Source organism: Pseudophryne corroboree, chromosome 2, assembly GCF_028390025.1.
Source record: "Pseudophryne corroboree isolate aPseCor3 chromosome 2, aPseCor3.hap2, whole genome shotgun sequence".
Taxonomy (NCBI): Eukaryota; Metazoa; Chordata; class Amphibia; order Anura; family Myobatrachidae; genus Pseudophryne; species Pseudophryne corroboree.
In genome coordinates, this window is record NC_086445.1 from 110145780 (window position 1) to 110159852 (window position 14073).

Here is a 14073-nt window from a genome sequence, read left to right on the forward strand (position 1 = left end):
TTTTATACCACTTTCACACCGCAATCCTGGGTCACTGGAAAAACGGTTTCAAGCCATGTCACAGCGGCTTGAAACCAGTTCACACTGCAGGTTGGAACGGGGATATTGCTGGGGTTTCTCCTCTTCCATCTCTAAATGGGGGTGAGCTGGGTCTCCATAGGGTGTTAACGGGACCCCGGTCAGGTGACCTTGGTTACCCATTCACACTGCCCTGTAACTCGGGTCTCCTGGTTAGATTCTCGGGTTACTGGACCTGAATTAGTTTTTGGGGAACCCTTACATACTGAGCCATAACCCAGGTTTTGCGGTGGTGTGAAAGGGGTATCTGTTTTTGGGGAAATTTAAATCGGGAGACCTCAGAGGTATCTCAGGCATTCATCTAATTAATGCAGAATGCTGCAGGCCCCATTATTTTCAGTGGGCCTGCCGTCTGGCCTAAATCCATCAAGCTCTGAAAGGCTTTGTTGCTGGGAGGTTGGTATGGGCCCTGCGGCCTAATGGTCCCTCCTACGCTCTGCATATACGCTTTGCCAGTACAGGCTCTTATTGGCCCCGGCAGAAGTTTCTTGTTAAATTAGCAACACTGATGTGGAGTGGCTGCAGAAACGCAGGTCTGTGTGTGGCTGCTGCAGCACCACTTTGCTGCATACGCTGAGTAATTCCTCCTGGGTACTTACTATGGATACATGCTGCTTGCGGAGCACGCGGGCAGGATGCTGGTCCCAACGCAGAACAGCTGGGGAACAGAATAGAATGTGCGCTTTATTTTTGGCCACAGGAACGTAGCCGAGACAGAAGGCGCAATAGTGGAACCCGTCAACAGTGTGTATTTGATGCATTGGGAAGAAATAGCACACGTTTCCTTTATTCAAGAGTTTGTTACTTTTCCTTCTCTCTAGTGTAAGGACCATCCCCCAACTCTGTTCAAATAAACTTGTGAAATTTAAATTCTTATAGAACAGGCCATGTTTTCAGAATTTCTGTCTGTGGAAACAAGTGCGATAATTACTGACCCAACAAAATAAATGAATTCACCTGTGCAAGATTGAAGACATCCTGAATAAAACCTGACCTGTTAGTAGTACTTGTAGAATGGATTTGAAAATCCCCAATTCAGAAGGAACTGAAATACTTGATTGTTGTATAGTATACACGCACACATACTACAACAGGCATGTCCAAACTGCGGCCCTCCAGCTGTTGTGAAACTACATATCCCAGCATGCCCTGACACAGTTTTGCTGTCAGAGAATGCTAAAGCTGTGTCAGGGCATGCTGGGATGTGTAGTTTCTCAACAGCTGGAGGGCCGCAGTTTGGACATGCCTGTACTACAGCATATATTTTGTATCTGATGGGAGGTCAGAGTCCACCTTGCATTACCTCGATGGGGCAATTCAGTTAACCATTCTGCATGGCCGGACTGGCTCGCTGTGTGAAATCCCCCGGTGGGCAGAGCCGGCCATAGGCATAGGCAAACTAGGCAATTGCCTAGGGCATTTGATATGCCTATGGGCATCAGCAGCTTCTGCTGATTAAAATGATATGCGGCATGCCTATATTCTGTATGTAGCATTTCATATGCAGATACACCCACAGTCTCACACAGTATATATGCATGCTGCATATCATTTTAATCAACAGAAGCTGCTTGTGCATCCTAGTCACATAGCAATGCAAATAAGATGCATTTTCATAAAAAAAGGTGCCCAACATTAGCATTGAGGCAAGATTTATGAAGACACATCTGTATCCAAATAGAGGCAGAGGTCACAGTGTTAGTGGCAATGTGAGTGCTGTGTGCATGTGAGTGGGTTGGTTGTGCAGTAGTGTTCGGAATATGTGTAAGGAGCATTATGTGTGTCATGTAAAAATGCATTAATAATGTGCAACATATGTGTAATGGGGCACTATGTGTGTCATTATGTGTATAAGGGCATTAATAATGTACGGCATATGTATAACAGGATACTGCTGTATGTGTGTCATTATGTGTATAGGGGCACTAATAATGTGCAACAAATGTGTAGGGGGCACTATGTGTGTCATTATGTGTATAGGTGCACTAATAATGTGCAGCAAATGTGTAGGGGACACTATGGGGTAAATTTACTAAGATTCGTAATTCTCCCGATTTGGTGGGAGAATAATCACGAATGACATCGAAAGTGTAAAACTGCAACTTTTTGAATTTGTTACGATGGATTTACTAAGCTGCCGTATTTTGCCTTTTCGGGTTTTCCGATGTCGATGTCATTCGTTTTTTTTTTTTCAGTTTTTTACGGCAGTGATTAGCAAAACACTGCCGACTTTTTTACAATGAATCTCGGCCGGATCTGTGTGATCCGTGCTGGGGTTCATTTATTTTTTTTTATTTTTTAATTAAACACTGTAAAATCCCCCCAAAAAATTGCGTGGGGTCCCCCCTCCTAAGCATAACCAGCCTCGGGCTCTTTGAGCCGATCCTGGTTGCAGAAATATGGGGGAAAAATTGACAGGGGTTCCCCCATATTTAAGCAACCAGCATCGGGCTCTGCGCCTGGTCCTGGTTCCAAAAATACGGGGGACAAAAAGAGTAGGGGTCCCCCGTATTTTTAAAACCAGCACCGGGCTCCACTAGCTGGACAGATAATGCCACAGCCGGGGGTCACTTTGATATAGTGCCCTGCGGCCGTGGCATCAAAAATCCAACTAGTCACCCCTGGCCGGGGTACCCTGGGGGAGTGGGGACCCCTTCAATCAAGGGGTCCCCCCCCCCAGCCACCCAAGGGCCAGGGGTGAAGCCCGAGGCTGTCCCCCCCCCCATCCAATGGGCTGCGGATGGGGAGGCTGATAGCCTTTTGTGATAATGAAAAGATATTGTTTTTAGTAGCAGTACTACAAGGCCCAGCAAGCCTCCCCCGCATGCTGGTACTTGGAGAACCACAAGTACCAGCATGCGACGGAAAAACGGGCCCGCTGGTACCTGTAGTACTACTACTAAAAAAATACCCAAAAAAAGACAAGACACACACACCGTGAAAGTAAAGATTTATTACATACATGCACACAAACATACATACTTACCTTATGTTCACACGAGGGTCTGTCCTCTTCTCCAGTAGAATCCAAGGGGTACCTGTTGAATAAATTCTACTCACCAGATCCCGGGTCCCAGGGTCCTCGGGGCATCCATTTGTAATCCACGTACTTGCATAAAATAAGAAAACGGAAAGCTGAGCCACGAACTGAAAGGGGCCCCATGTTTTCACATGGGACTCCTTTCCCCGAATGCCAGAAACCCACTCTGACTTCTGTCTAAGTGGGTTTCTTCAGCCAATCAGGGAGCGCTACGTTGTAGCACCCTCCTGATCGGCTGTGTGCTCCTGTACTGTCTGACAGGCGGCACACGGCAGTGTTACAATGTAGCGCCTATGCGCTCCATTGTAACCAATGGTGGGAACTTTCTGCCCTGCGGTTGACCTAAAGTGACGTCACCGCTGAGCAGAAAGTTCCCACCATTGGTTACAATGGAGCGCATAGGCGCTACATTGTAACACTGCCGTGTGCCGCCTGTCAGACAGTACAGGAGCACACAGCCGATCAGGAGGGTGCTACAACGTAGCGCTCCCTGATTGGCTGAAGAAACCCACTTAGACAGAAGTCAGAGTGGGTTTCTGGCATTCGGGGAAAGGAGTCCCATGTGAAAACATGGGGCCCCTTTCAGTTCGTGGCTCGGCTTTCCGTTTTCTTATTTTATGCAAGTACGTGGATTACAAATGGATGCCCCGAGGACCCTGGGACCCGGGATCTGGTGAGTAGAATTTATTCAACAGGTACCCCTTGGATTCTACTGGAGAAGAGGACAGACCCTCGTGTGAACATAAGGTAAGTATGTATGTTTGTGTGCATGTATGTAATAAATCTTTACTTTCACGGTGTGTGTGTCTTGTCTTTTTTTGGGTATTTTTTTAGTAGTAGTACTACAGGTACCAGCGGGCCCGTTTTTCCGTCGCATGCTGGTACTTGTGGTTCTCCAAGTACCAGCATGCGGGGGAGGCTTGCTGGGCCTTGTAGTACTGCTACTAAAAACAATATCTTTTCATTATCACAAAAGGCTATCAGCCTCCCCATCCGCAGCCCATTGGATGGGGGGGGGACAGCCTCGGGCTTCACCCCTGGCCCTTGGGTGGCTGGGGGGGGGGGACCCCTTGATTGAAGGGGTCCCCACTCCCCCAGGGTACCCCGGCCAGGGGTGACTAGTTGGATTTTTGATGCCACGGCCGCAGGGCACTATATCAAAGTGACCCCCGGCTGTGGCATTATCTGTCCAGCTAGTGGAGCCCGGTGCTGGTTTTAAAAATACGGGGGACCCCTACTCTTTTTGTCCCCCGTATATTTGGAACCAGGACCAGGCGCAGAGCCCGATGCTGGTTGCTTAAATATGGGGGAACCTCTGTCAATTTTTTCCCCATATTTCTGCAACCAGGATCGGCTCAAAGAGCCCGAGGCTGGTTATGCTTAGGAGGGGGGACCCCACGCAATTTTTTTTTGGAAAATAACCACTTTCCCACCCCTTCCCACTGATATACATGCACGGATCTCATGGATCCGTGCATGCCTATCCAATCACGGAAAAAAAAAGCAGGTCTGTTTTTTTTAGCACTTTTTTACGAGTTGTAATTTTTCACGGCAGTGTTTGTTTGTTTTTTGCTTTGCACTTCTTAGTAAATTACCGAGATTCATAGTTAAACAGCCGCGTTTTGACCGATGGTGTATTCATTCGTAATTTTTTTGTTGGACTTCCAAAAAATTACGAATGCCCTCATCACTGCCGTGATTATTGCTTAGTAAATTACCGAGATGACACTTTGAAGAAAAAACGGCATCTCGGTCAAAATCGGGACCTTAGTAAATTTACCCCTATGTATGTCATTATGTGTATAAGGGCATTAATAATGTGCGGCATATATGTAAGGGACATTGGCCCTCATTCCGAGTTGTTCGCTCGGTAAAAATCTTCGCATCGCAGCGATTTTCCGCTTAATGCGCATGCGCAATGTCCGCACTGCGACTGCGCCAAGTAAATTTGCTATGCACTTAGGAATTTTACTCACGGCTTTTTCATCGTTCTGGCGATCGTAATGTGATTGACAGGAAATGGGTGTTACTGGGCGGAAACAGGCCGTTTTATGGGCGTGTGGGAAAAAACGCTACCGTTTCCGGAAAAAACGCAGGAGTGGCCGGAGAAACGGAGGAGTGTCTGGGCGAACGCTGGGTGTGTTTGTGACGTCAAACCAGGAACGACAAGCACGGAACTGATCGCAGATGCCGAGTAAGTCTGGAGCTACTCAGAAACTGCTACGAGGTGTGTAATCGCAATATTGCGAATACATCGTTCGCAATTTTAAGATGCTAAGATTCACTCCCAGTAGGCGGCGGCTTAGCATGAGCAAATCTGCTAAAATCCGCTTGCGAGCGAACAACTCGGAATGAGGGCCATTATGTGTAAAGGGCATTAATAAAGGTTGTCATAATGTGTAAGGCGCATTATGTCTATAAGGACATTAATAATGTGTAAGGGGCATTACTGTGTGGAATTATGGGTATAAATGCATTACTAATGTGTTGCATTATGTATATGAGGTGCTTTACTATGTGGCGTTGCGTATAGAAAGGGCACTACTGTGTCGTCTAATATGAATAAAGAGCAATAGGGTGTGGTGTAATGTGAATAAGGAAGCGTAATTGGAATTGGGGATACTATTATGTGGCCATGCCCCTTGCCAGCAAAAACACACCCCTTTTTGGGCTGTGCGCCAAATGTGCGAACTGTTCCTATTTAAAATATAGGGGGTACAAACACCCAAATAAGGACTGCTATGGGTGAGGGGTGATGGTGCTGGGAAAGAGGTGCACGGTCAGAGGCGGAACCAGCGGTGGTGCTAGGGGGCACCAGCCAAAATCTTGCCTAGGGCATCATATTGGTTAGGGCCGGCTCTGCCGGTGGGCCCCACTGACTGAGGGCCCACCCCTCTAGGTATCAGGATACAGACTGTGCTCATGAACTGTACATTAAACATATTGTACATCAGTGGCGTGCGGTGAGGTCAGTGGCTGGTGAGGCACTGCAGCCATAATGTCTGCCGAATCCTGCCAATGACCCCTACCGCCGCCAAGCCTATGCCCGCTACTGCCCCTGAGACGATGCCCGCTGCCACCGCCAGTGGTTTACAAACTCGCCCACCATCAACTGACCCAGCCCTCCGCCACTAATTTGCATCTCAGTCCGATGCCGCCAATTCCTGCTGCCTGCCTGCTCATCATACTTGTGATATATTGTACATTTTTATAAAAAAAATAATAATAGTTAGTGTTTGGGACTGGGGAAGGGAGTGGGAAGAGGACATGAATGCAATTTTGTTGTCCAGGGCTTCCATTAACTTAATAGCACCGTGGATGTGGCGCTATTAAGTTAATGGATGTCCTGGACAACAAAATAGCCAGCAGAGGGTGACGCCAGAGAGAGGGTGAAAGCAGTGGGTGACAGGGAGTGGGTGACGCCAGAATGTGACAGGAAGAGCGTGACGCCAGGAAGAGCGTGACGCCAGGGAGAGGGTCACCAGGGAGAGGGTGACAGCAGTGAGTGATGCCTGGGAGAGGGTGGCGGGAAGGGTGATGCCAGGGAGAGGGTGACAGCAGTGGGTGATGCCAGGGAAAAGGTGACAGAATTCTGTCTGGTGTCTGGAAGAAGGAGCAGTAGCTCCGAAACGTTACATCAATAAACATACCAGCATTTTTTCATATGTTCTACCCTGTGAGTGCCGTTCATGCCGCGTTTGGAGAATTATAGATAGATAGATAGATAGATAGATAGATAGATAGATAGATAGATAGATAGATAGATAGATAGATAGATAGATAGATAGATAGAACGGAGAAACAATGGCGGCACTCTGGAGACTCGGTTAAAGATGTGTAGAAATAGTGCTGTTTATTCAACGTTTCGGGGTACAAGCCCCCGTCTTCAGGATACACAACCGTTAGTGTATCCTGAAGACGGGGGCTTGTACCCCGAAAAGTTGAATAAACAGCACTATTTCTACACATCTTTAACCGAGTCGCCAGAGTGCCGCCATTGTTTCTCCGTTCCATATATGCAGACCGCTGTGTTTGTTGAGGAGGGCACTGGAGCAGGAGCTTACAGTAGCTCACTTTGCCCATGGGTGAGTGCCAGACTTGTTTGCCTTCTATATATATATATATATATATTACACATACAGTACATGCACATATTCATACACAAACACATACACATGAATACATACTGTACATACACAATTGCACAAACTCACAGACATACTGTACTACATGCAAACATACAAATACACACAAACATTGGCTTTAAACTTACAGAGTCCATCTCGGGCTGGGAGCAGAAAGGGTGGCAGTGGTGGAGATGCTATAAGCAGAGAGCTCCTTAGCTCTCTCTTGCTGCTGCAGATCCGCGATCGCGGTCGCGGCTTTTGCTGAGACGGAGACAAAGCTGTCTCCGTCTCTGTGTGCGCCACTGCAGAGTCGTGCAGACTATTCCTCTTTTCAGCTGCAGACCCGGGTCCCGTTCTGTCGGTCCCCGCAGACCCCACTTGATGACGCTCATGGCCGGATGCAGTAACAGTGACAGGGGCATGCTGTCAGATACGCTGAAAGCACGCCCCTGCTATTCAGCGGCACTTGGACAGGTGCCGCTTCCATTCATTTTTTCAATGGGCTTTTACAGCCCTCTGCTTGTCCCTGCCCCCTGCCCGCCCCCTGCTTCCGGACCATCACAATGGAGAGCAGGAGGCACCGTTCTCGGTGCCGCAAAATACATTTTAACATCAATTCAAACTGTAAAATGATTCACATAATATAAATAAAATACTTATGACACAGAATATGTGTCATAAGTATCTTCTTTGTATTATTTTAATCATGAATGACAGGGGAGGCACTGCCTCCCCTGACTGCACGTCCCTGTTGTACATACTGTGCACACAACTTTGTTGTATTTTCCACAGTGCACAGCTGTTATTAATGTGGAACATTACCATGCATGCACTAGCAGTATTATATATATATATATATATATATATATATATATACACACACACACACACACACACACAGTACTGTATAATTTTTAAAGGCTCCCAGGCCATGCACACTTTAATGGTGAGCCAAGCCTCTGTGGAGGCTGGCCACACCCCTTCTGCAGACTGGCCACACCGCTCAGTATTGGCCCCTATCACTGCATTCCCTGGTGGGCCCTTCATGTGTCAGTCCGACATTGTCGTCCCAGAATAGCACATCACGGCTAGTAACATCACTATTTTTCCCTCGCACCCCATAGAGATTTGTGATATTACTGGTTCTGTATATGTGGGATAGGTACGCAGCTGGGCACACCACTAATGATTACATTTCCCCTGCTTATGGTAATAAAAAGAATGTAACTACACAAAGATAGCAGGTCTTCTGTTATGTGAGTTAGACACATTGGGGGGTATTCAATTGTTTGAAAAGTCAGTTGGGAGTCTGTTTTTTCCTATCTAATAGACAGGAAAAAACAGACACCCAACCATCTTTTCAAACAATTGAATTCCCCCCATTGAGGGTAAGCAGCGCTAGGGTTGTGCGGAGAATATTAATACAATACTATAGAAATGGACGGTGTGAGATAAAAGTCATACCATTTATTTATAAAATACCAGAAAACTTTAGTTCATAAACAGATAATTAAAAAAACTAATTAGCACTGTGAACGCATGATATTATATACATTTGGTAAATGCAATGTGGAACGCCCACGCTTGGAGCTATCTTATCCTGCTGACCTCTATACAAGAATGCAAGTGTCACCCTGAATGCAGGTGTTTGGTTAAATCCTGTGTATTATTAATCCCAAATCAGAGTACCTAGCATACCTGAATAAATGAGGATCCGTGTACATGGAAATACATAGCCCTCGCCTGTGCCCCGCTGGAGCTTCGTCAGAGGCATAGTAAAACGTTAACTCCAGGTAGAGTCCATTTAATCACCTTCCACCAATTTACTTCCCTCAAGACACCTGGAGTAGCCTTCAAGAATAGCAGAAAATACACCATCCTTTCACAAAAATCAGTCAGACAGGATTTAAATAAATACACATACAGTTCTCAGACAAAAAACAGTCGGCTGCATAAACAAACACATGTACAGTATACAGTAAAAAAATACTGATGCTAATAATAGTACAGCTTAAAACCTACTGAAATATTTACATATAGCTTTAATCCTAAAATCCTGATATTATCCCCAGGTTATAATGTCCAAGAGGAGATATATATATATATATATAATATAAATAATAATATATAAATATACTGTATAATATATATATAGAGAGAGAGAGAATTAGAAGTAAATTATTTTCAATGTAGTTTATTCCTTGGGTTATGTCACCTCAGTGAATAAATATATTTACACACATGACAAAGAAAGTACACCTACAGTAGTTTAGCATATTACACTTCTCATTAAGCGGCATAGGTACATAAGATTTAGTTTTTACGTAGAAAGATATATCTATCTATCTATCTATCTATCTATCTATCTATCTATCTATCTATATATAATGTGTGTGTGCAAGGGCGTAGCTACCATAGGTGCAGGCAGTGCAGCTGCTATGGGGCCCAGAGCTGAGAGGGGCCCATCTTCCCTGTCAAAGTTACATGTTATATAAATTTTTCGCCATTGGGTCGTACGTAGGGGTAATTTCAAACTTTTTCCTTGGGGCCTGCAATATATCTAGGTATGCTCATGGACCTATCTCATTGTAGTGTGGTATAAAATGAACTGGAGGGCATTTTAATGTTATATAATATGAACCGGGGCCCTGTAATGAGGCACAATATGAACGGGGAGCACTATATATAATAATGTGAACTGGGGGTACTGTGCGGCATAATGTGTACTGGCAGCTCTGAAATGTGACATAGGAGGAACTTAAGCACTACTGCGATTCATAAAAGAAACTAGGGCACTACTATGGGGATCAGTACGTAATCCCGCTGGACGGGATCCCGGCGGTCGAAATACTGACGCCGGAATCCCGACCACACAATCCCGACAGGGGTGGCGAGCGGAACGCAGCCCCTTGCAGGCTCGCTTCGCTCGCCATGCTGCGGGCACGGTGCCTCGCTACGCTCGGCACACTATTATATTCTCCCTCTATGCGTGTCGTGGACACCCACAGAGGGAGAATATGTCGGGATTGTGGCGGTCGGTATTTCGACCGCCGGGATCCCGTCCAGCGGGATGTTGACCGCATCCCCTACTATGGGGCATAACATTAAATAAGGCTCTACTATGGTTCAGAAAATGAACTAGCGCACTATATAGGGCATAAAATGAACAACTGCTGCAGAGAAGTGTCTCTCTAGAAGCATGGGATGGGGGTCCCTTCAAAATGTTGCTATGGGGCCCGCAAAGTTCTGGCTACGTGTGTGTGTGTGTGTGTGTGTGTGTGTGTGTGTGTGTGTGTGTGTGTTATCACCAAATTTATTCAACACAATAAGGTACCATTACCAGCACCACTTATAGAACAGAGATGTAATTTTCAGTTCTTCTTTTATGCACCTTCCTACCTGCATAGTACCTGAAGGTTTTTGTTATTTTCTTACTGTGTAATGAAGCTGAATTGTGCGTTTTTGTTATTTTCTTTCTGTGTAATGAAGCTGAATTGTGCGTCGCTGTGCCTGGGTAATTTATAATCTGTTCTGACTATAGCTAGATACTTTGTACTTTGATCCCATCTATTCGGATTGTATGATAAACACTGTATCACACAGTGCACACACACACAGGCACAGACTCGCTTTATGTTACACATGTGACCGTGCATTACCATGGAGGAAGGCTGTACTCTAACGTTAGGTTCCGTGAACGGACGCAGCCGTGGATACAGACTGTTCTGGTTGTGAGAGGGGGTATTTTATCTAGAAGTGTGACTTCTTGTTGTGTCTTACACCTGCCCTGACCGTGTGGACATAACAGCTTGTAACGCCTTCCTGTGATTATATGTACTTTCTATGTGGATAAGTGGTAACCGAGCCCTGCTGTGTGCTTTCAGAGTCTGAATCCTCTAGAATGACAACATCTAGAAACTTTCAGTCCCAAAAGTCCTCCAGCTCTGGACCGTCGTTCCTCAGGATTCGCTCCCCATTCTCGTCCTTGTTCTCCTTCAGGAAATCTTCAAAGCAAAACATAAAACCCCCACCTCAGCCGGAGAGGTAAAAGTTGTCTTTATTTCTGTTCTAGCGAATATACTGTAATTCTCCTTTTCCAGCCTTACTACCAGTAGGAGTGTGCGCTACCCTCTGCAATATGGCTAATTCATCTTCTCCTTTTACTGCAGTGATGTTTGGTTATTGTGTTCTTGATCATGCTATGAGTAAGTTTTGATATTTTTTGGTTGCTTTCCTGTTATAGAAGACTGTCATCACATATAGTAAGCGATGCTTTGTAACAGCACACACAAAGAGCACATCTAAGGTGCAAAAAATGGGTCTGATCATTTGCTTATATACTATGGTATTGTAACGCATTTCACCCTTGGACGCATTGGTGAAAGGGTTGGATAATAAGGGACAGGTGGGGCAGATGTATTAAGCCTGGAGAAGTGATAAAGCAATGATAAGTGGAAGATGATAACGCACCAGCCAATCATTGCGGGTTTGAAAAATGACAGTTATGAGCTGATTGGCTGGTACATTATCACCTTCCACTTATCACTGCTTTATCACTTCTCCAGGCTTCATACATCTGCCCCACTATTTGTGTGGTTGGATCCAGTCATTGTCACCGTCCAACCATGTGTTCTGCCAGTCCAGATTAGCAGCCAATAAATCCCAGTAGCAAAGGAAGAAGTGTGGTATAGAAGATCTACAATGGTCAACAGTCATCAGGTGACATGGACAAAAGGTCAACCTATGAAAGGTTGACTCTGGAAGAGGTCAACATGGACAAAAGGTTGTTAGGGTCAAAAGGTCGACATGACAATGGTCTACACAAAAATGGTCGACACTTTTTTTTATTTTTTGGGTTAGTGTGGATAGTTTTTTCATCTGGGACCACCATTTGTAGAAATGCGTCCCTTCGTGGCCTTGCTTTGCTCACCACGCTTTGGGCACGGTGTCTCGCTTCGCTTAACACAAGGTTACTAAAGGTTATGATTTGTGACATGGATAGTCAAGGATGGAAAAAGTCCAAAAACATGAAAAAACAACCCAAAAAACATGTGTTGACTATATGTGTGTCGACCATTGCCATGTCAATCATTTGAACCTTTCAACCGTTTGTTTATGTTGACCTTTTCCAGTGTCGAACTTTCATAGGTCATCCTTTTGTCCATATCGACCTTTTGTCAATATTGACCTAATGCATGTCGACCTTGTGGGGTTGTCCTATTGACTGTCAACCTAGACAATGTAGATCTATAGTCCAGAACCCCAAAGGAAGTGACAATGGTTTGCAAATCATGTTATTGAGGGAGGTTTCCTTTTTATATCTAATTTCTAAGGGGTGGTATTCAGTTTGCCGGCTGTTGGGATCCCGGCGCTCAGTATACCGGCGCCGGAATCCCGACACCTAGCATACCGACAACTATACTCCCTCTTGGGGTCCACGACCCCCTTGGAGGGAGAATAAATAGCGTAGCGTGCCACTGTGCTCGCAAGGGGCTCATTTGCGCTCACCCAGCTGTCGGTATGCCGGCGGTCAGGATCCCGGCGCCGGTATGCTGGGCGCCGGCATACCATCAGTATCTTGCTCCCAGTTCCACTTACAGACACAGCACTTAGGTATAAATACACCCAGCTATTTATACGCTGGCCAGACAACCTGCAGTAACCAGTCATATCTGACAACACCACTAATACTGGCTTAAAACTAGCCTGATAATAATGAAAACTAAATTGCTAATTTATTATCAGGCATTTTGGTAAATGCAGACAGAAGATGACCATCATCCGTTCTTGCACAGAGTTCTCCTCCGGACACACTGATAGAAGCCACAGGCAAGCTGGCCTCATCCATTTCTGGCACTGACAAAAGCTCGCTCACCCTTACTGACATGATCACCCTCTGGGGCAGATGTATTAAGCCTGGAGAAGTGATAAAGCAGTGATAAGTGCAAGGTGATAACGCACCAGCCAGTCATTACTGGTTTGAAAAATGACAGTTAGGAGCTGATTGGCTGGTGCGTTATCACCTTCCACTTATCACTTCTTTATCACTTCTCCAGGCTTAATACATCTGCCCCTCTGTTTCATACTTTGCTCCAGATGTTTGTGTAAATAAGACTATGCACATGTATCATATGGGTTCAGTATAATTTGCAGATGAATGGGATGCCGGCTGTCAGTATACCGACAGTGACATAATCCCGACAGCCCCTCATTCAGCCCCCTAATCATCACCTTTTACCTACCCTAACCCTCCCTTCTGGGTGCCTAACCCTAACCCTCCCCGTTGGTGCCTAACCCTAACCATCCCATACCCGCTGCCTAAACCTAACCCTCCCCACTTAATGCCTAACCCTATGCTCTCCTTCTAAGTGACTACCCTCCCTCCCTGCTCCCTAACCCTATCCCCCCCCCCCCTTCTCCTGCCCAAACCTAACACCCCCCCCACCCCCCCCCCTCCGCGGCATGATGCCAGTGCATCCCGCTGTGAGGGCGATCGGGAAGTCGGCTGTTGGTAATATGACGCAGGCATCCGAAGCGGTGTTGGTATGTGGACGCTGGCATTACGTTCTCATTCGTTATCCCGGCGTCGGTATATTGACCGCTGGGATCCCATCCGTCAGGAAGCTAACTGCTTCCCTATCCTATCTATTGCTGAAGGACCATACTCAAATATATTTACTGTAAGCACCTACAGTAATTACTGGTTGGATAAATATTCTGTATGTTTTGTCTTCTTTCACATTGTTGCCATAAAATAAAACACGGGGGGCCATTCCAAGTTGATCGTAGCTGTGCTAAATTTAGCACCGCTACGATCATTCACACTGA

The 14073-nt window shown here is 45.9% G+C and overlaps 1 protein-coding gene across 1 annotated transcript in view; it reads left to right on the forward strand.

The window, feature by feature from the left end:
• Window positions 1-14073, forward strand: part of EXPH5 (exophilin 5) — a 159067-nt gene that overhangs the window by 119454 nt on the left and 25540 nt on the right. The window contains exon 3 of the mRNA XM_063951596.1: window positions 11130-11289. Coding sequence (XP_063807666.1) covers window positions 11130-11289 — 160 coding nt within the window. The remainder of the gene's footprint in view (window positions 1-11129; window positions 11290-14073) is intronic.